The 21,816-nt window shown below is 46.9% G+C and overlaps 3 protein-coding genes across 5 annotated transcripts; 1 reads left to right on the forward strand and 2 right to left on the reverse strand.

Annotated features, from left to right (window-relative positions):
* Positions 1-25: 25 nt before the first annotated feature.
* nsmaf (neutral sphingomyelinase (N-SMase) activation associated factor) lies at positions 26-11,519 on the reverse strand. 3 transcript variants are annotated; one of them, XM_076014851.1, is made up of 31 exons: positions 11,376-11,519; positions 10,223-10,315; positions 9,492-9,570; positions 9,292-9,353; positions 9,033-9,069; positions 8,791-8,841; positions 8,636-8,707; positions 8,485-8,532; positions 7,910-7,962; positions 7,689-7,818; positions 7,528-7,599; positions 7,320-7,428; positions 6,590-6,766; positions 6,417-6,496; positions 6,239-6,329; positions 5,893-5,956; positions 5,745-5,796; positions 5,285-5,405; positions 5,068-5,199; positions 4,644-4,686; positions 4,392-4,552; positions 4,171-4,282; positions 3,978-4,036; positions 3,174-3,241; positions 2,972-3,039; positions 2,748-2,871; positions 2,149-2,232; positions 1,891-2,041; positions 1,462-1,564; positions 1,200-1,309; positions 301-534 (listed from the first exon to the last, which is right to left on the reverse strand). In XM_076014851.1, exons 1-31 carry the CDS (start codon positions 11,411-11,413, stop codon positions 437-439), a joined length of 2,742 nt encoding a protein of 913 aa, XP_075870966.1. In that variant the 5' UTR covers positions 11,414-11,519; the 3' UTR covers positions 301-436. The 3 variants fall into 3 exon arrangements, with proteins under 3 accessions (XP_075870965.1, XP_075870964.1, XP_075870966.1); XM_076014850.1 differs by lacking the exon at positions 1,200-1,309 and having other exon boundaries at positions 26-534; positions 7,528-7,596; XM_076014849.1 differs by lacking the exon at positions 1,200-1,309 and having other exon boundaries at positions 26-534.
* A 492-nt stretch (positions 11,520-12,011) lies between these two features.
* On the forward strand, positions 12,012-15,709 carry slc35d4 (solute carrier family 35 member D4). The gene is made up of 15 exons (XM_076014857.1): positions 12,012-12,268; positions 12,579-12,625; positions 12,735-12,812; positions 12,928-13,009; positions 13,088-13,165; positions 13,457-13,482; positions 13,575-13,626; positions 13,719-13,767; positions 13,874-13,919; positions 14,035-14,070; positions 14,382-14,416; positions 14,498-14,567; positions 15,176-15,269; positions 15,370-15,434; positions 15,525-15,709. Exons 1-15 carry the CDS (start codon positions 12,197-12,199, stop codon positions 15,589-15,591), a joined length of 897 nt encoding a protein of 298 aa, XP_075870972.1. The 5' UTR covers positions 12,012-12,196; the 3' UTR covers positions 15,592-15,709.
* Positions 15,710-15,750: 41 nt separating this feature from the next.
* On the reverse strand, positions 15,751-21,671 carry rbbp8 (retinoblastoma binding protein 8). The gene is made up of 19 exons (XM_076014852.1): positions 21,460-21,671; positions 20,428-20,570; positions 20,309-20,351; positions 20,076-20,171; positions 19,877-19,968; positions 19,619-19,691; positions 19,330-19,511; positions 19,143-19,235; positions 18,819-18,895; positions 18,617-18,693; positions 18,245-18,476; positions 17,654-17,753; positions 17,459-17,541; positions 17,260-17,368; positions 16,680-16,850; positions 16,539-16,584; positions 16,362-16,449; positions 16,097-16,238; positions 15,751-16,006 (listed from the first exon to the last, which is right to left on the reverse strand). Exons 1-19 carry the CDS (start codon positions 21,501-21,503, stop codon positions 15,879-15,881), a joined length of 2,019 nt encoding a protein of 672 aa, XP_075870967.1. The 5' UTR covers positions 21,504-21,671; the 3' UTR covers positions 15,751-15,878.
* Between the last annotated feature and the right edge of the window lie 145 nt (positions 21,672-21,816).

The following is a 21,816-nucleotide window of genomic DNA, read 5'->3' on the forward strand; positions in this document are numbered from 1 at the left end:
AAACGGGCCGTTGATTTTTCTTCCGTTGAGCTTCATCCACGACGCATCGGGGCAAAAGAAGAAAATACAAGACGGGGAAGGGGATGCGACTTGTTTAGAGGTCGGAGTTGTAACACCTGAGCAGCCTGAAGATTGACTTTTTATACGTCACGGAATAAAATACACGTAAAACTACCGTAGCGACACTTTAAAAAAAAAAAAAAAAAAAGAAGCAGCGAGCCAAGAAAACAAAACACTCAAAAAGCAAAAAAAGAGAAGTGAAATCAAGGCGTAAAATACTTCCTGCTTTTAAGAATAAAACCTCAGCAGAACATTTTTTTTTTCCTCCCAGTATGAGTGTACGGTGACCTTTTGTCCTGAGAGATTTCACCTCTCGCCCCGGCCTCCTGCGGTGTGATACCATGCGCGCGCAGTCCTTTTTCAGAGGACGGCGGGGTCATGCAGTCTGGATCTGCCAGAAGATGGTCTGCCTGTCTTCTCCGCCCGTGATCACCGAGGTGCACGGCTCGTTCATCCACATGGCTGTGACGGCACCTGCCGGACGTAAAAATAGTTGAATGCTTAACTAAAGGGGCAGTCTTTGCTTCTTTTTTTTTTTTTAACAGGAGAAAAAGGAAAAAAAAACACAAAAAAGGGAGGCAGTCTTTCAAAACAGACAGTGAGAACTTCTGGAATCAGGTAGGATTCTGGTAAGAAGTTTAAAAGGTCCAGTGTGTAATATTTGGAGATTTTTTTTTATTTTTTTTTTTAGGGACAAACAGCGACATCAAGTGGTTACATTTTAGATTGCAGCACTCTTTCGCTCTCCGTCCCTCCCTCTCCCGAGCGTGCCAGTGAGCTACGGTGGCCTGCCCACAAAAACCTGGACGCCTTGTCCACATTCTTCTTCATTGGTTTACTTAAGAATGCGAGCGTCAGGCAGCCCGGGTTGTCCACACCAGGCTTCCTTAGAAATATGGCAGCGCAAGATGGCAGCTAACTGGGAGCAAGACCAATGTCTATGTGTGCTCTTATATAAAAATGAGAACCGGGCTTCTATTGTACTGAGAGTGGACACTTTTATTCATGTATTTACATCCAGTACATCAAGCCAATTTACCAATAGAAAAATCATAAATCAGCCCAACTTTTACACACTGGGCCTTTAAAGCTTGCAGTGACTGAGGGTTGGCGCTCGATTCGGGCAGATTGGCTGGTACCTGAGTGACCGGGGATCCTCTTGATGACAGTGTTGCTGAGCAGGTCCCACAGCAGGAGGTCGCCCGACTGGCCCCCGCACAGCGCCAAGCTCCCGTCCCAGAAGAAGCACCTACGAACGAACGGAGCGCCGGGCTTTTAAACAAGCTGTCAGCAGCCGGTTCTTTATTGCTCACTAAGAGGCTCCTCCATCCTATCGGCATTATTACACCATTCTGGGCAGCTGTAAGTATTCATGAAATGTCTCGCTCGAATGCATTTTACCTCTGCTCCTCTTCTGCTTTCACCGACGACATCACCATTCCTGTCTGGACGTCGATGACCTTCATGCAGAGGTCGGCGCCCACGCTGAGAACGTGCCGGCTGTCTGCAAAGGTCATAGTTGGGGGCTTTTTTTTTTTTTTTTTTAGCACTCATATCTGGAACACCTACCTCATGTTCAAATATTTTTAAAGGCTAAGACCTGAAATCAAGCCGGCGTACAGAGTTTTAGAGGTATTTTGAGAAGCTTGAGAGCAGAGATGCCAGTCAATGACTCACATGCACTCATTCTGATCTGATCTAAAATTACGATTACACTAACCAAAAGGCAAAAATTTAAAAAAAAATTAAAAATTAAAAAATTAAAACAAAATTTAAAAAAATTTAAAAAATCCACTTCTTGGAATAAAAGCTTAAGCGTAAGAGACGGACCGGGGCTGAAGGCCATGTGGTGAACGGTCCCGCTGTGACACTGGACTTGCTGCAGCGTTGCGTAGCCGCTGGTGTCCCAGATGGTGGCGGTGCCGTCTTTGCAGCCGGACACCAGCAGAGTCCCGGCGGGATTCAGAGCGATGGTGTTCACCTGTGGCGTTGGCGACGCAAAGGAAGGAGAATTATTTTTTTTTTTTAACGGAAAAAAGTTTGCATTTTGCCCAGTGGGTTCAATTGCCCCCCCGACCCCCCGCTCACCCCGGAATCGTGTTCCAGCTCTGCCAGCAGTTCGAACTGGCTTCTCTTGTGAGTGGAGGCACTGGCAGCGGGGCACTGCCACACCTGCCAAATTAGAAATTAATTAATTAATAAAAATTGAAATACCTACACATTATACACACTATTATACCCTTCAGTAATGTTGAGGGTCCAGTGTGACCCATTTTTACATTAGAGAACAATAAAAACACCCTAAACATGCATCCTTTGACTTTAAGTTAGGTCACATTTCAACTTTATTAAAAAAAAAAAAAAAAAAAAAAGGTTGTTTAAAAGTAACTTGCTCTGGGTATATTCTGACCATCACAGTATCTACGGGTGAATTGCTCTTCCCTGCCCCTACACACTGTTATAATGATATTAACTACCAGTGTAAAAAAAATGTTCAATTAATTGTGAGTAATTTAATTTAATCGATTCAATTCTTAATCGACAATTAATCGATCGTCGATTCATTGTTACCATCCCGACGATAGTTATATACACACACGAGCATATGGACACAAACACTTGTACATATACATACATGGACACCTACGCGAACGTTCGGCAAAATATGAAGAAATACTCATCGTCACCTTGACGGTGGAGTCCCAGGATGCCGTGTAGAGCCGATTCTCAAACCAGCACATCTGACTGACGGCGTCGTCGTGACCCATCAGAGTGTCCTGCCGCCGGCCGAACGGGACAGAGTAGAAATAACTGTGGAGGGGACAGGAGAACGTGGGGGCGAGTGTGAAAACGCGAGACCGCTGTTTTGAGGACCACAAATCGACGTCTGTTCCCGGCTTTCTCCACGTACACGTTGTTGTCCCACGACGAGCAAACGACCGTCTTGCCGTCTGCCAGCATCAGACAGGATGAGAGAGCCTGAGGAGGGAACCGTCCCGAAAGTGACACGTGAGGGCCGAAGGCAGAGAGAGAGAGAGGGTGCAGGGAAAATTGAAAAAAAAAAAAAAAAAAACAACAACAAGAAAACGGAAAAAACGCAAACTTGGGCGTACCATGTTGGAGAAGGACATGCTCCTCTGGAACTCCTTCAGCTCTTTGGAAAACATTTTCAGCGTCGAGTCTAGAGGAGAGAGAGAGAGAGAGAGAGAGAGAGAGAGAGACGCTTATTGTGTCACTTATTGACTCATTCTGAAATTAAAATTTATCCACTTTGCCGCCGCGATCGCTGCCGTCTCTGACAGGGACAGAAACCTTGGAATACCAGCGTCTGCCGTACGATAGTGGAAGAAAGTTTTCGGACACCCCTTTTTAAAAAATGTTTTTGAAATTCACGTTTTTAAATTGATTTTTTTTTTTTTTTTTTTTTTTACGCAATTCAAATTGTGCATAAAGACAATTTTTTTTGGGGGGGTGTTTCAAAAGATTTGCCGGCATCAGAGAAACACAAAAAGATTGAAATTATTTTGTAGTTGATAAGACAAAATAAGAAAACTAAAGTCTTTTTTTGCACTCTGGATGTCATCTTGTTGAAACATCCAGCTCTGAGTTGAACAGAACAGTGCGCATGCAGCATGTGGGTAAATGCTGATGACCGTACTTGGAGACTCACGACGGATTCTTTCGCGCAACACAGAGCATCGCAAATGTCTGAAGCGTCCAGAAACTTCTTTCCACCGCTGTGGAACATCACGTCACTCGATCACTAACTCGTCTGTTTGCTCTGTGCCTCACTTCCGTGATTCCGTGGCCCCTCGAGGGGAGAAACTGTCGGTGCCTCTCCCAAATCTCACGTGACGCATGCAGAAAACATCGCATGAAGTTACGCATTGTGATCCGTCTGTGTTTTTTTTACGAACCTTGCGACGTGGAGAAAACAGCTGCTCCGTCTCGAGCCACGGCGATGCCCGTCACAGCTCTAGGAAATTGACAGAGGGAAGGGGGAAAAAAGAAAAACGACCGGTTCGACTAATGCCTCGCAGGTTCTATGTGACAGGCGATACTGTCTCAAAATGCGCTCCACTTGCATGCATGGAAGCCTCCTGAACTTACTCCTTGTGGATCTTGTGGCTGGAGACGAGCTTCAGGCTCGCCATGTTGGCCCAGGCCAACTTCCTGCTCTCCTCCGTCAGGTCCTCGAAGGACGAATCCTCACTTGGAGAGGCTGTGGAATATGGCAAAAAAAAATTAAAAAAATACACTTTTAAGCGTTGCCGGAAAATAAAAGATATTCCTAACCTAGATTTAACAACTTAAAATGAAGAAGTTCCTACCTGGAGACAGCTGGCCGGGTGGCGAGCTGGGGCTTCTGGTCATGCTGTGGAATCGCGGTGTGATCCTCTGCGGGTGGGGGCTGTTGAACAGCTGCGTGGGCGTCTGTCCGAACTCCAGGATCTGCGTCAGCATGGCGATCCGCTGGTCCGGGTCCTCGATGCTGCACAGACAGAGAAACCGCAGGCCAGTTAGGCCATGCAGCCTTAAATGCTGTACGATTGCCAGTGCAGTCACTGCCTTGCCGCGTTTACCCGTCGTAGTCCATGTTGCCTTCGTACGTCAGAGGGTGAAAGACTGTGAGAAAATAGAAAAGCAACAATTCATTTATCATTTCTTTTCCATTTCCTTGGCCGCGTTCAGACTGCGGGCGAATCGGATTCAAATCGTATTCCTTCTCAAATGAGATTTTTCGGGCTGGCTGTCAATGGACAGGCAAAACCAATGGGTGTGTGCGCATCTGTCCAAATGCGATTTGAAGCTACCTCCCGAAAGTGGTTTCAATCCGTTTTTGCAAAAATCGGATTTCATGTGATTTGTGACTGTTCAGACTACAAAAGAGCCATCCGGTTTCAATCTGGATTGGCTAAAAATCGGATTTTGGCTGGCAGTGTGAACGCGACTCTGTACAAGTTTACAACAGCCGATCTTCGTTTTGTGTTTTTTTTTTTTTTTTACCATTGTGGGCGGCGACGGCTTCGCTGCCTCTCTGCTTGTAGCCGAACACCAGGTCGATCCACTCGTGAAGGTGCTCCGACACGTACTGGCTCTCCAGCGCCATCCGGTGCTTCTGGAGGAAATCCTTGGAATCTGTTTCAACGGAATCGGGAGTTGAATTCGCGAAAGGCTTTACGCCAACGTCGCGGCCATGAGTGCAGCCCGATGGGACGCTGACCTGAGGCCCATGGCGGCAGGACCACGTCGCCGACCAAGCTTCCGTTCTGCTTTCGGCCCAAATCGAGACTCAGCTTGTTTTGCAGAAAGTCGCCGTCGCTCCCGTAGAACTCTGGGATCAGCTGCGGCGTGGAGAGAAGGGCACGCGCGCCGGGCGACGCATCGTTAACAGAAGGGGAGGGGGGGGGGGGGGGGGGAACAGAGGCTCCTCTCACAACTGCTTGAAAATCTCTTTAGCCGGAAGGAAGTGGCGCACGCATGTGGCTTTTATCCAGAACGGAGCGGATTTGCCGCTTGTTACTTTGCCGAGCCGACCAATATGTGTTCAACCAGAGCCGTCAAATCAACTGCACACTTCGCACGCCGACTGTGGCAGCCCTGCCAACGCTGCCTTCAGTGTCTGACGGCACTAACGCAGAAAAAAAGACTCAAAGAAGATTTCAATTCTTTAAACTTTCTACCTCTTTAAAGTCGGTCGCTCCCTCCAAGCAGTTCTTCCACGTTTCACTTATGCTGTTGGAAATGGACAAAACGAGTGTCAGGGACCTCGGGGAGACTTGACAATTGCGCGACGCAGAAAACGCGACGAGCTACGAGCCTTTGACGGACCTGTTGAACATGCGGTCCGCGTGATCGTAGCGGCCGTTCTGGAGACACAGCATGTGTTCTGGAGCTGCAGGGGGCAACAGTGAAGGACAGAAAGAGAAATATCAGGGCTGTTGAAGTAACTCAAATTTGCGATTAATCGTGAGTTAAATCAGGACGCTATGCGATTAATCGCGATTAAGAATTTTAATCGACTGACAGCCCCTAGTTTCTAAATTTATTTGCTCTTTCAAATTTTCATATTTTTTAATTTAAGATGCATCGACGGCAGGCAGCAGATGTTTGAACAGCATGGTGGACCGGGCAGTTTCCTGCTCTCTCAAGTTACGCGGTTCCAGTGCCCACGTACCGACTCTGACCAGGTAAAACAGAACGTAGCCCGGAGACGAGTAGTGGCTGCCGTACATGAAGGGCGGGTCGGGCATCGCTCGGTACCGGACCTGTAAACGGGGAGAGAAAAAAAAGAAAGAAAAAGGTCTCTGAAGTGCTCACATTCTCCGTCAGACGGCGAATGGATCAGTTCTCACCAGCAGTCGCTCCAGACGCTCCTTGTTGAGCGCTCCCACCGGTTTGCTCAGATCTCTGAACGTGTCAGCGTTTGTCAGATCTGAAAGAAACAGTCGGTTTCCGTTCACTGATAAAAAAAGTTTTTCGGGAAAAGGCTCTCGTCTCTCGATCGCAGGAAGCTGCGTGGACTCACCCAGCTGCGCGCTGCTGTAGTCGTGGAGGACCCAGGGGAAGACGGGGTACTGCGAGAGGTCGTTGCAGCTGCGGTCGGCCAGGTTGTTGAGGTGGAGGAGGTACTGGTAGTTGCTGAGGAGGCCGCGCTGCCACTGCAGCATGTAGCTCTCGGCCGTGTGCTCCGTCATGTGATTCTCTGGAGGGACAGGAGGCCGGGTTAGGCGAACGGACGAGTGTGTTGACGCTAGCGCTTCAGATGAGAACCCCCAGGATTCCACCCCGATTAGATTAAAACAAGCTTTTGAAAACCTTGTGTGAAAGGCCCAGCGCTATGCAAACTTCACTTTTCGTGAGAAAAGTCCGTGCTTTGCCTCTGGTGCTCGTTCCGTGTTAGCTACACGCTAAAAAGAGGTTTGGAAATCAAGACTTTGCAATGTATCATCCCACACTGGTACCTCACTCAAACATCAAGAGAGTAATATTGGGCATTTCTAGAGATTGGCAGTCCAGACGTCCACCTGTTAATTGCCTGTGCTGGTCAGATTGGTCTCAGAATGTCTGCACGTGTCAGGCAATTCACTGGCGAAGATTGGCACATTTAAGTTTGGAGAGTTTTCTGGAAACCCCGAATTTTGGATTTCAATTGAAATGACGAGTTTCTCATCCAACCACATTTCAAATACCTAAAACGGACCCCTTTCTTGAAAGAGTTTGAGGGTGAAAATCAATGTGACTTATAGGAGTTTTACCCAGAAAAGTGGCGATGTAGTAGTAAACTTCATCTCTGTCGGCCGTGTTGTAAAACTTCAGGTAGATGTCGGAGCAGAAATCGTTCTCGGTGCAGAAAACCTCGAGACCCTGGTGGCGAAATGGGCACAAGTACACGCGGCTTGAATACATATAGGTGGTGGCGGAGGAAATAATCATTCACACATGTGCCAAACTGGCCGTGCTCACCAGCGGGCGGAGCCCGTGCCGCCTTTTGTAGATTCTCCTGACGCTGTGGAGCCGCATTTGAATGACCTGCTGCTGAAATGGCGACAAGACGAGAGAAAATGCTAAGTTAGCTCGCCAGGACGCGTTTCCCCGCCAAAAGGGGTTCGAGAACCTCAGCTTACTGGATATCCATTGAGGGGCTGGAAGTAGAGGCTCTGATCGGTGATGCAGACGTGGCCCGGGTTGGACACCAGGGGCAGCACCATCTCTGCCGCGCACTCCATGTGGGGCTTCTCCGCGACGCTCTGAAAGCTTCACAATCGCGACGAGGTCTCGTCAAAAAAAATCGCGCACGACGTGACAAACTCACGACGTTCGCTTCTAATTGTCGCGTCCGACGTACCAGTTTTTGTCGAAACACGACCTCGCCAACCGGGACTGCAAATTAGCTGCGACCTGGAAATGCACAAAAAAAAAATAAAAAAAGTCAAGCCTGCATGACACTCGCTGGGTTTAATATCCAGGATTATTTAAGTCAAGATTCAGCGAGCAGTGTTGTCGAGATTACTCTGTAAAAGTAATCCGACCACTGATTACTCCTTAAAAAAAGTAATCTAATTACTTCTTCAACTACTTTGTTTCATAAATAATCAATCACTAATTACTTTAGTTCCAAAAAGATAAAGTAACCGTTTCTCAGTGCTTTGGAATGAACTTTATTAAAGCGCAAATTTTGCAACTCCAAGTATTGTCTCTGTCCTCTTCACACGAACGAATGTTTGGCTCGATGAAGTAATTATGATACAATTACCAGTTTTGCCACAGTGACCCCGTTGCATTCGTCCGTGACTCAAAACGCCGTTTAATTCCAGGAGTGGATTACTTGGTAACAGATTACTCGCTGACAGGAATCACCCCAGACTCCCTCATCTTCTAGGACAGACATTTGCGACGCGAGTAATTGTGGTGCTGACTCACCATTGCGGCCTGATCTCCCAGCTTCTCCAGGCAGGACGCTCTGTGGAGCTAAACAGGACAGCAGAGCCAAAAAAATTAAAAACAAAAACCGCATGCAAGCGGTTAAAACCCCTCCCTTGTCGCTCCTCCTCTTCAAAAAAAACGTGCGTACCTGAAGTAGCGTTTGAACGACATCTTCGGTTTTGCTCCACACTTCCAGCTGAAAGGTTATTTTCTTCGTCCCCTGTTCAAAGGATGAGGTGGACGTCGAGTTCATTTTGGGTTTCTGCGCTACAGTTCCGCCATGCAATCGCGCGCAACACTCACCCTCTCGTTCCTGTACGGCGCTATGACGTTGCTTTCTTTGATGTAAATCACCTGAATACGACAGAAGATTTTTTTTAAAAAAATGAATGCGTCGCTCTGCTAACGGTGTTGTGAAACGTAACAAAACACCCCAAAAAAATAATAACGTCGAAAACGACGACGGGGAAAAAAAAAAAATGAATCGGGCACAAATTACATTTGCAAAACAGTTGAACAAAAATTAGGACACTTTGACGACAAACCTGGACAGAGGAAATGGAGACGGCAGACGGTCGAGGCCTGAACGCAACACAAAAAATATTGAACACAACTTCAGTCATTCGCAAAAAAAGCACGATTTGCAATAAAAAAAAAAAAATGCGCACAGCCCAAATCACACCCTCACTGAGGTGAAGATGACTGCCCTCCTCCGATGTCAACCAACCAGTTTGACAGACTGAATAAATAGTAGTGTGTGAGGGGAGCGTGCAAACACTGGCGACGACCTGACAGATCACTCACTCGTTGAAGGGGTTGGTCTCATTTTCCACAAACTCGATCTTCTTACAGTCTCGGAGGGGGATCTGCGGGGAACGGCAGCAAAAGCGGTTTGTGATCCAAAAACTAAAAGAAATCTTTCATTTCATTTAAATATTCAAACTTTGTTTAAATGTGCACAGTGATACGTTACATACACACACACACATGTGATGCAAGCGCACCTTTAAAATGGGCTCTGTGAGATCATCCGGGTCGAATATGACAGATCTGGAGCAGATCTTGAGCGAGCCTCTGACCTTCCTGGAAGGGAAAACAGCGAGTTTGTAGCTTTTCGGCGCCGCCCGCCGCCTTTGGAAAAACGGCGGCACGACGAGGGCAAAATATGATAGACTGCGTTTCATTTGCAGGCTATTCGCTATCGTTACAATCGCAGAAAACGTCGAGGAAGGTAATGTTTGCCAAAGGAGACAATATTCTCAACTAGTGTTATCACGATACTGGATTTCAGACTTCGATACGATATTTGGAAAAGTAAGGGGGGGAGGGGAGAGGGTCACGCTGAAGTCCCTTCGCGACGCGATCTGCCTACACTCCTGTAGCGGAGGGAGCGTATATATACGTATCGCATCGTATCGTTTTCACTTTTCAGTATCGAAAAAAAAAATCGATATTCGATCGTCGATTTTGACAACGCTATTCTCAATTTATAAATAATCTCGTATTTTGTCCGTTTGCTCAAGGTTCTGTAGTTTGAGTTGAGTGTTCAGTCGCACTGCGCCTCGAACGTCTCACCGCCGTTTTGGTGTTTTTACACGCTTGCGGCTCTGGGAACCATCGCGATGACGCAGTGTAAAAAAAAAAAACGAAAAAAAAACCCCCCACAATAATGCTGAGATGTCGGGAAAAAAAGCAGTATCTGACACGAAAATGAGGAGATAGACGACGTATTTACCTCCCTCTCGCGCCGTCCGAGGTGCGAACCACGTGGTGTGCTGTGTGCTGCTCAAAATAATATTCCTCCAAGTCCAGCAACAGGAGGGAGAATCTGGAAAAACAAAACAAAAACAAAACTATAATAGATAGATAGATAGATAGATAGATAGATAGATCTCTGCTTCTATTTAGAAATCGATGCTAATGATGCTTATGAAGATTGTAACGATTTTTATTTTATTTTCTGTTCACTGTCTACTAGCAGGTCATTGTGAGATTGAGGGGGGGGGGGGGGGAGAGAGAGAGAGAGATATGACACATATTACTTGAAGTCACACGTAGAGTGCACTTCACTTCTTCCTGTGGTCTTAAAGGGTGACTCATACTCACTTCCTTTAACGGAGAGGCGCAAACGTTCCTAAAATAAAAGCATGCCTGACACATTGACACACTAAAAAAAAAAAAGAGTGTGACCTGACCGCGGGCGGTTTATCGCTCCATAAATCCCCATAAACCAAAGCAATTTTTTTTTTATTCCCCTTCCATCCGCCAACTAGTTTTTCCTCTCTTTTTTTTCTTTTTTTTTTTTTCTTAATGCGAGTACGCCACGCCAACTAATTGCTGTACAAATCTCAATTGCTCGGAAGTTTCCTCGCCTTGCCCACACGCAGCTGCTCAGCGAAGATTAGCCAAGCGTTCTGCAGACTTTGACGTCTCACTTTACATTCGAAAGCGCTCTCGGCCGATGCCTTGCGGTTAATGTGAGCCATGAATAAAAATCAATAGGACCGTCTTTCTTCTTCTCCCCCCTTTCCTCCCTCTCTTCCTCCCAACAAAGTATTTAATGACTTCACGGTCCGTCATGCATTTCGGCTAAGACTCAGCATCTCGATGCCCTTAAAAACAAGCCGTTTAAAGAGGCAAAGGAGGGCGAATAAAGCGTCTGAATGTGTGAGGAGTACGAGGGAATGTCGTGAAGCAGAATGCAGCCACGGTCAGGAGACAAAAAGTGCGTCGCACAGCTGACATTGTCATTAGCACGAGAGGTCGTGTGTGTGTGTGTGTGTGTGTGTTGTTTTTTTTTTTCCTTCCTTCTTCGCCACTCTCCATATATTAAATAGCGCCCGAGCAGCAATGTCAGTCCTGCGGCTAGCGAAGCGAAACACACTGACCTCTCTTTCGTCCGTTCTTGTGCTTGTAAGAAAGCCATGGCGACGGTGCATCATAGTCGCCAGGAGTCCCAAGCAGCGGCAGCGGCGGCAGCGACGGTCGAGACGCGCTCGGCTCCGCTCGGCGACTCTCTGCGGTAAACACGGAAACTTGCTTAAAAAACCCACGTGACTGAGCTTGCACACAAACGATCATTGTACATATTGAGAAAGGGAGGTGTCACTCTGACCAGGTTTCCGAACACCACGGGCCGACGAGACGTCATATCTGGGCGGGATCTTGAATTCGGCGCACGGCAACACATAATAACGGAATGATGAAACAAAACAGTTTTGTTTTTTTTGTCCAGTTTCATTACTTCATTTTTCTTTGATTCAATTCAGTATTTAATAATTTTTAAAAAATGGTTTAAATTGACGTTCGCCCCGCGTTTCGAGGTCGAGCGCATTGTCAGATATGCCCAGCTTGAATTGTACCTCATGCTGAATTTATTATTTATTTATTTTTTTTACTTTTTCAAACCTGTACAAACAAACATTTCAAAATTGTAACCACAAATGAATCAATCAAGATGTTCAACTGACGGGGAAATGAATCCCAGCGGTTACAAACCAAACAAAACGAGGCCGCTAAACAGGCGCCTAGTGATCGATCCTGTCACGGCAGACGATCCTTGAACGACGTCTTGACGTGTCGCCTGAGGGCAGCGAGGGGAGTATTTGACCAGGAGATGTCCGAAGTTTGAAAGCGACCCAAGAATGAGAGTTTAGCCTCGTTCACACCCCGGACTGTCGGCAACTATGCTCGTCCGCGGCGGCTCACTATGCAGTGGAGGAAATACTTCACCGGCCTGGCTTTCAGCTTCGTCTTCGTCGTGACATATTTCACCAACAAGGTGGGTGTTGTGGCTGACAAATGTTTGACTTCCTGTTGATGGAAACTGCGCGAGCAACTTTACTCCAGGTTAACGAGGCGGGGAAGTCGCTTTGGTGGCAGAGAGGGATGCCGTTACATCAATACAACGGTACATTTATGGGTGTGGTATCACTTAATCATTGACTTATTGAAATGGTAGGACCTACTGTTGTTTTTGAAAGAAATATGTTTTAATCGACACAATGATTTGTTTTCATAAGACAATGACGTTAACCAGGTGTTTGATGTCTTCTTTTTTTTCTTCTTCTTCTTCTTCCTCCTTTGCTCAGTTCGTCCTCTCGGTGTTAAAATTCACCTACCCAACATTATTTCAGGGGTGAGTCGCTGCCAACAAGTCTTCAAAAACCTTCAACCATAAGAACATATGCACGTGAATTATTTGGTGTTTATGGCCTAGAACTTTCAACACTATATTTCTTCCGCAGATGGCAAACCCTGATAGGAGCCGCCCTGCTCGTCCTCTTTGGGAAGCTGGGATGGGTGGAAATGAGTCGCATCTCCAGGTATCAACGTCCATCCAAACCTCTTTATTGACAAATCAAAACAATATTATTTTAAAAAAAAAAACAAAAACAAAAACAAAAAAACTTTTGTCTTGCATCTTTAAATGTGTCACAGGTCAGCCGCGCTCTCCTGGCTGCCGGCCTCCCTCCTGTTCGTCGGGAACATATACGCAGGATCCAGGGCCTTGTCTCTCATCGTGCGTCCTCCCACCGCCTGTAGAAAAACCGCCACGACGCCACCGCCTTCAATTTCATCGCCTTCACTTTCTTTCCAGGACATCCCGTTGTTCTTCACCCTGCAGAATTCCTCCCACGTCGTGAGCGGCGTTGTCCTGAAGGCCTTCCACGGTGAGGTGCGTGCTCGAGCACAACCCCACAAGTTTCTCAACGTCGGCGTTGTTGGGATTGCTCCATAAAAGTAATCCAACTGCTGATTACCGATTACTTTCTTTTGCCGCGTTGTTTTTTTCTTCAATTTCAGACGTAAAATATTTCGGACAAGTAATGCAATCGTCGCTTGCCGAAGTAATTATGATCGAATTACAAGTTTCGCCAGAGTAATCCCATTACTTTACTCTTACACGTTTAGTCACAGTGGTGCAAACTGCTTATTAAGCGCTAATAACGTCTTCCCTCTGTTGCAGAAGCTGCAACTGCTGAATTCAATCAGGTCAGTGGATGAAGTCCGGCTGTCGGGAGTTCGTCAAACGTCTGAGTCATGTGCAAAATAACCCGGGCGCGTGTGTGTGTGTGACTCCACAGCTTATGCCTTCTGCTGCTCTCCGCCGTCAACCTCCCCCTCTCCGATCCCCAGGTAACGGTTTGCTCCGCCTGCGACGCCGTCTTTTGTCGAAGCAAGTGTTTGCGCGGCGAGAAGAATCAGTCCTTTCGCTCTCTCTTCTGCAGTTCAACGTCAGCGGTTACGCGTGGGCCGCAGTTCATCTCAGCTGCGTCGGTGCGCCCTTCGAATGCACTCGCCAGCCACTTTGTTAGGTAAACCTCGGCGGTGCTTGGTGTGGGTTTTTTTTTTTATTATTATTATCATCTTCATTGTTTTCTAGGTGTCTACAGGGTATTTAAGTCCCACTACAAACCGAGTGGCTTGAGGTGAGTTAGCACATGCGCGTAAGACAATGGGGAAAATGCACGCCGCCATGATGCTATGCTACTTCAAGAGCCACCTCACCTCACCGACGGGTTGCTTTGTCGTTTTGTCTTGCAGCGACCTGGACCAGCAGTACATTAACTACTTGTTGAGGTAAGATGTCATGAAACGTATCTGCAAGTGCGTGGGAAGCACCGTGATCCACAGTCACCTCCATCCAACCGACAGGTTAGGCGCGAAATGTGAAGCGTGTCTGACCAGCAATGAGAATTTTAATGCAATTGCTGTTGTTATTCCAAGTCAAAGCAAACAAAAAAAAATTTAAAAATGGGATTTTGGCTTGCAGTCTGAACATGGCCAAAGTTTGCCCAGCCCTGGTCCAAGCACATAAATAAATGAACACAGTGCAGTCACAGGGAGTCTAGAGTGACTGTGTTTAAGAATTGATGTGCTTCTCACAACAGCGTGCTGCTGCTGGCTGTCGCCGCCCACCCAACAGGTGCGCACACTTCTTGTCTGTCCGTCTTGGGTCTTTGAGCTGCCAGTAACTTAACGGACAGAAACTTTTCAAACTTTGCAGGTGACCTCGCCGGCGCTTTGGACTTTCCCTCCCTCAAATCCCGCACCTTTCACAGCGGCTGCTGTGCCAGGTGAATAACTCTGACACACGTGTCACATTGTAATGGATGGTTGTCATTTCTGTGAAGTTGTCGAGAGAATTTAAAAACATTTTGCTGAATCATATTTTTGCTGAAGGACTTGCATGCAGCATGGAGGCCTTTAGGACAGTATTCTTTTAAAAAGTCTCCCAACTAATATTTTCGACATTATTTTGGAAGCTGTTGTCATGACAGCGTTGGCAGGTAATCCATTACTAAGTAATCCACTACTGTATTTAAACTACTATTTCGTAACTAAAGTAATTAGCAATTGATTATTTATGAAACAAAGTAGTTGAAGAAGTAATTAGATTACTTTTTAAAGGAGTAATCAGTATCCGGATTACTTTTATGGAGTCATCAGTAGTCGGATTACTTTTATGGAGTAATCAGTAGTCGGATTACTTTTATGGAGTAATCCCAACAACACTGCTTAGTTGTTCTTATTTCACTTTTTATCAATTTACTTTTGTAAAGACACATTTAGCAGCAGTTTTGGTTAAGATCAGTCCATTTATATTTTGGGGGAAGCGGTCCGACAGCCAGCAGGTCGGGAGCGCGATTGATTTGTGCGCAAAATCTCACTTCTCCTGTCGCAGCGCGCTGCTCGGTTTCATGTTGCTGCTGGCGACCGTCAGACTGCAGAGCGGCTTCTCCATCGAGCACTTCGGAGTTTGGATCTTCTTATCAAAGGTGATTTATTTATTTATTTTTTTCTATCTCTTCAAACACATGCAAGCAGTAAAATAAATAAATAAATAAATAAATTCATTGTCCTGTCCTGTCCTTCCAGATCACTGCCGTGTCCCTCTCGCCATTTGTTTTCCACATGACTATGAGCACACCAGCTTTTATTTGGTAAGTCCTTGACCTGCATGATGTCATTGGCTGGAACGCAGCAGGCCAGGCGCTCAATGACTTCCTGTCCTGTCCTGTCCTGTGTTGCAGTGTGGTTGTCAGTCATGCTGCCGAGGCCTTGCTGCTTTATTCTCAGAGAGAATCTCAGCTGCGGTGAGATTTACCCGAGACTTGGACGTCCGACTGAAGAAGTCATTTTCTAAATATAGACATTTCCACCCCGTTTTTGTGTCCCGATGACACGAGGACCAACTTTTTTTTTTTTTTTTTTTCCCAACGGATTGTCAGTGTTGTCGTTTCCAGACGTGCAGTTTATTCCTCACGAACCGTCTGCGAAATAAGTTCACACGTTCAAAACGCCGTATTAACACGGTTCACTTTTATTTATCACAATCACAAGTCATAACATTCGATAGTAAAGAGTCCGGTTTTCCGCCAAGACGCTCAAGAGAGCGGCGGCCTTTTTCCTTTCGCCGGCTCCTCGGACGGCGCCTTCCCGGGGGAGAACAGCGCGTTGAACGGCTGCCTCCTGCGCGGGCGCGGCAGCGGGTTGGAGTCCTCCTTGATGTAGCCTGGGGGGGCGGGGCGGGGGGGAGGGGAGGACAGCGAGCCGTGAGTCTCTGTCGATGACGCGGCGGGGAAGCCGCGCTGCGGGAGGTTACCTCTGTCGATGCACGTCTGCGTGGACGGGAAGCCGACCTCCCAGAAGTTCTCCGGGGTGCAGGGGGGCACGTAGAGGAACCTGTGCCTGGAGCACGCAGACAGCTTCTTCTGCTTCTCCTCGTCGGAGAGGTGCGAGTAGCACTGTCGAGGAGGAGGGAGCGAAGTTGTGCTTTTCTGTTTTTTTTTTTTTTAGCAGATAATTCATTTTTTTTGAAATTTTATTTTAATTTTTTTTTTTTTTTTGCTCCAGTCACAAACGCTTACGGCTTCGCACTCCTTGCAGGTGGTTCCCTGCAGCTTTTGCCTTTCATCCTTCTTGCGGATCACTGCCACGTGCGCAAAGTTCGGGTATCTGTCAGAGAGAGAGAGAGAGAGAGAGAGAGAGAGGATTAAAGAGAGACTGTATTTAAGAGTCAGTTGAAGGGTCCATATGTGCCTTACTTTGCTTTGCGCTCGGTCCTTTGGCTCGTTGCGTTGTCGTCACAATCTGAAAAAGAGAATTCAATAATAATAATAATAATAAAGCCATTAACCAAACAAGGAGGAGGAGTTTTTTTTTTTTTTCAATCTCACAGTGTGAACTCCCACCATCACCCTCTGCATCTTCATCTTCATCTTCCTCCTCTTCATCCTCCCACTCCTCCTGACGAGGCTGGCTCCGCTCCACCTGGGTGCGGCTAAAAGACTTGTACTCCCCGTAAGCCGTTGTGTCGAACATCATGTCCAAGCTGTCGTTCACCTTCTCGCCCAGTCCTGCAAGAACAAAAACCAACAAGCATCATTATAAAACTTTTACAGAAAAACCTCTTATATCTGATTCAACATTTGCAGCAGACGCCACTGACGTGCTGAAAATCAAAGAATAAGAAAGTATGGAAAACCAAACCAGGTCCATCAACTGATTCTTCTAAGTGTTTGCTAACAATGTAACTTTTTAAAAGTTATTTTTACTGCACCCGTCTCTTAAAAAGGCCACATAAGTGGTTTCACTGGGCACTGGAGGTGCATGTGGCCGTACAAGGATGACTTGAAAATTAAAAAAAATCAGTCACTGTAAAAAAAAATATAAAAATACTTACTTTACCTCTTTTGCTTGCGCCACTAATTCACACGGATATGGAAACAGCCCATAATAACAGCCCCACAGTTCAAATTCCCTCACCAGAAATGTTCTCCTCCTCGTCTGGACTGCGCTCCGGCCGCGGCTGCAGGACGCTGTGGCTGATCCAGGTGCAGTCCGAGTCGGGCATCTCCGCGTGACGCCACTCCTCCTAGAGGTGTGGGGGGGGAGGGAACAGCCGGACAGTAAGAAACTCGGCCGTCGCTTCCTCGGATCAACAAATATCGGCGTCGGCCTGCACCTCGTCCGGCTCGCTGTCGTACTCGGAGAGGGCGAGGGCGGGGTCGACGCTCCACGCGGCCTCCGACCGCTGCCTCCTTTCACCTGCGGTTGGGGGGGAGGGAGGGGAGATGGAGCTAAATTCACTTGGAGGTGGGGTGGGCGTCGCAACCGGCCCCCCAACCTGAAATGTCACCGCGAGCCGATGAACACTGACCGCCTTCCTCGCCGCCGCCGCCTCCTCCTCCTCCTCCTCCTCCTGCCTTCGCCGGCACTCCTCTGACGCCCGGGGTCTTGAAGGTCTCTGTGGCGCACACCTGTAAAAAGACCAGGAAGTTCCCGTACAGGTGAACATCAGTGTTGACTGTAATGCAATGCATCGCTAAAAGCGGTGTGCAAGTGATGCTCACTAACCCAGCAATGCGTACCATCATAAACTGCGCTCACGCTGACCCACAGCTAGAAAAAGGGAGTGTTTTTTTTTATTATGTGGGAATATGTGCTTGTCACGAAAATGCATGTACTACGGATGCGTATTGCATTCAGTTGAGGGAAAAAAAAAAAGGCTGTGTTTTATATTATTTTTCTGACTAATTTTTCCCCATTTGTCGTAATTTTTTCAGCCCTGTTTTTTTCGTGGGGGTTTTCACTGAAATATCGCGATAGTTATCGTGATAATCCCACGAGAAAACCGTCCACCTGCAAGACACTCCTGGTGGATCTATGGTGATTCATTAATTTATATAGTTCACATACAACTCTCCATATGGGGATCGGGGAATGAGAGGGTGACTCCGGTGGATCTCACCTGGCCGCGTTGTTGACGACTCGAAGACGAGGAGCTTCGCTCGTGCACCTCGGGGTGAAGCCGTTTGTCCTCCAGCCCCCGGTCCTGTTCGCCCGCTGACTCCGGCTCGCCCTCCTCCTTCTTCCGCTTAGCGTGGCGAGCCGGGCCGCCTTGCGCAAAGCGCTTGACGTGGGAAAGAAGCGAGGGGGATCTTTCCGTCGTCAAGTCGCACAAGCCGGTGGCCGGGCGAGGCCTGGGCGAAGGGAAGCGGTCGGGTTACTGGATCGGGCATTGCATCGAATGTTCGGCATTAAAAAAAAAAAAAAAAAAAAAATCACCAAGCGGAGCAGAATTTACATTAACGTGAAAAACGCAGCGACGCGGAGCTCTTACTTTAAACTGATGTTGTGCATGAGGGGAGATTCTGAGCTGCTCTGTCCTCTGCTCAGTCCTGGGACCGTCAGAGTTTTCTGGGGAAATTTTGAAACAAATGACATTCACTGACAGGAGTGACAGAACTGTCCAAGCCCTGTGCAAAGACATCGTGAAAAAAAATGAATTGCATTGTCCAAAGAGTTTCGGGAAGCGCTGGTACCGTGCGAGGCTTGTCGAGGAGTCCGCAGGTCTCTGGTACCTCCTCCTCCCTGTTTTCAATGTCACTATCTCCATCCGCTGAAAGGGGAGATTAAAAAAAAAGAAGAAGAAAGAAGCCAAAGCTCAACAACCAATATCATCCCGCGCAGTTCCATCAAACTGGGACAAAGCCGGTATTACATCTGCAGGTCCAGGAAATTTCTCAAAACCTTTAGGCTTCTTTTAAAAGATGACGAATTAAACACATCCAAAAATCAATGTTAATGAGGCCAGGTGTTCAAAATATCGCCTCTGTAGGTTTTTTTTTTTTCTTTTTTCAACCTACCCGAGATCTCAGATGCGTCCAGTACGCACGTGTTCGGCACAAGCACTTCGTTTCTTTTAGATTTCTCCCCGGCGCCGACGCGCTCCGTGTTCGCTTCTGAGGAAACATCAGACGCTGCGGTCAGAGGACCGACGACGGGGGAAGGGGGGGTTGGGATTTCACTCGTGGCTACTGCACAAGTGTGGACGCTGACCGTTGAACAGCAAGCTGCCGGACCACGGCAGAGGCGTCTCCGCGTAGCGAACGCGCTTGGCGTGCTCGGGGCGTCTGTGGCGCCGGAGTTTTCCCCCAGCGGGCAGCGAGCTGTGCAGTACCGGAGTGCCGGGGATGACGTGTTCATCCGAGGACGTAGCCTGCTGCAGCACAGAGCTGAGACGCGCGCGCGCGCAAAAAAAAAAAAGCTAGCATAAATTAATTTAGAATTAAGACTAATTTACGAGAAAAAGAAAGAAAGTGTCAAACAGTCGAGTGCTTACAGAGATGTCTTCAGCTCGCGTAGTTCGCTGTGCAGTTTGCTGGTCTCATCCTCAAGGCTGTCTTTTTCTTTTTCTGAAGAGAGAAAAAAAAAAGAAAGGAGCCTCAACGAGCATCAAAAGCAAAAGTTATGTCTTCAGAAGAAGATGAAAATCAATCATTTTACACACAAGAATATCTGGACGGAACACTGGGAAAAAAAAATATTTAATTTAATTTCATCTTTTTCTTATTCGACCGGTTCGCCGTTTTAAACTCACTCAGCTTGGAGATGAGGCTCAACTTTTGTTCCTGCTTTTTTTTCAGGTCCTCCTCCAAGACTGCACACCGCTTGCACACCTGCGTCCGAAGCCTATTGACACAAAAGTTGCAGCTTTTTTTCCCCCCCGGGCCTTCCCTATTTAAAAAAGAAAAAAAAAACAGATGTCTATGTTGGCGTGTGTGCACTGTGAGCGTCACCTTATCTCCAGGAGGTCGACGGTGTCCTGCAGCGTCTTGTTCTGCTCCTTCAGCTGCTGGTTGCGGTCGTGAAACGCCTCAAGTCTCTGAGCGTCTCTTTTTTTTTTTTTTTTTTTTTTTTAGGAGAAATCAAATGTCAGGTTAATAACATAAGCGGGAGACGAAATAAATAAATAATAATAAAATAAATAGAGTGTTATTTCAGATTCCAATGCGTAAAACGTCACACTTACAGACAGCGCTCTTTTTTCAACTTGCTTACTTTTGCTTCCAGTTCTAAAAGGGCGACAAATGAAGGGATTAAAAGAAAACGTATGGGGGGGGAGAGAGTGAAGGGGATTTGCAGTCATACCTTCCAGCACATTGAGGTGAAACTCTTTGAGCTGCCTCCAGAAAGCCTCAAACTGCTCGGCTGACTTGGAAGAGCCACTGCTTGCGCCACTCGAACTGGGAGTGCTCATTGTTTCAGTCACCGCCAGGTCTCCTACAACCTCACTGAGGAGGCAAACGCAGATTCTCTTCATCAATTAACGGTAGAAACGTGCGTATGTGTGTGTGTGTCATGCTTATTGTCATCTCAAAAAAAAAATGCACGTGAATTTAATGTGTTTTCTTTCATTTTCATGACTATTGACGTTGCAGTTTCTCACTGAAGGCATCGAAACGACGTATGAACACACATGGAATTACGTAGGAAACAATAAAAGTGTAAATAAAATGCACGAGACGAATTTGAAGTGTAGAAATGAACACGAAACAAACTCGCTCCTTCTATGCCGACTGTAAACAAATAAGAATAATGATGCTGGTGAAGCGAGTCCGCTAAATGCACGACAATGTACGGCGTCAGTACTTCAAACAAACACACACTGTACAGTCCGTGAAAGCGGTGGAAAGAGAAATGATGACAGCGCGTCCCCACCTTTCTTAAAGAAGTTAACCTCCACAAACTCCGAGCTCCGACGTCCATGAATCCCAGAAATAACAAAATCTCGCGCGCTGAAGTAATGCATGACGGGAAAGATGTCATTCTTCTTCTTCTTCGTTGGCGTTTTATTGACGTTCGGTAAACGGCGTTCCGGCGCACTACCGCCACCACCTGGCATGGAGTGTCAATCAGGTAGCCGCGTATAGTACGACAACAACAGGATTCCTCCTGTTTCGTTGGAGTTGTTTCTCCAACGAAACAACTATCTTCTCGGTCCCTCTATAAACTTTAAGATAACGCAATATGAACACATAACACTGACTACTTTGCTTTGTTGCGAGTGACAACAAACCAAAAGGTACTTTTCATCCGTTTGACATCCTGACGCAAGAGTCTCATTTCCACTGCGCCCCCCCCAGGTGATTAACATGTTCGACTGATAATTTTAATATTTACCTGCGCCATTTTTCCCCATCATGAGAAGTGTTCTGGGCGTCCATAGCTTAACCTTGAGGTGGTTGTTTTATATTTTTTTCCCAGTTCCAGTGTGCGAAGCAGTTACCGTAATACCTGGTGCACACAAAAGCAAGCAGAAAGCGAGTGTCTGCTAGCTCGAAGGCTTTTTCCCAACTGTTGGCTGGCTCGACCGCAGTGTCACGAACCTTTCCTTGATTCCCAGTGGAAATTTGAGAAGCCACTTCCGCGTCACCTTTTATTTTCCTCACAAGTTTGGTGTCGTCGACGCCTCTATTCGTTCATGTAAACTACGTCACAACAATTGTTATATAAGACAATAATAGAATATTTGCTTAT

The sequence above is a fragment of the Nelusetta ayraudi genome, unplaced genomic scaffold, assembly GCF_046127955.1.
Source record: "Nelusetta ayraudi isolate G7.1 ecotype Tasmania unplaced genomic scaffold, CSIRO-AGI_Nayr_v1 ptg000174l, whole genome shotgun sequence".
Lineage (NCBI taxonomy): Eukaryota > Metazoa > Chordata > Actinopteri > Tetraodontiformes > Monacanthidae > Nelusetta > Nelusetta ayraudi.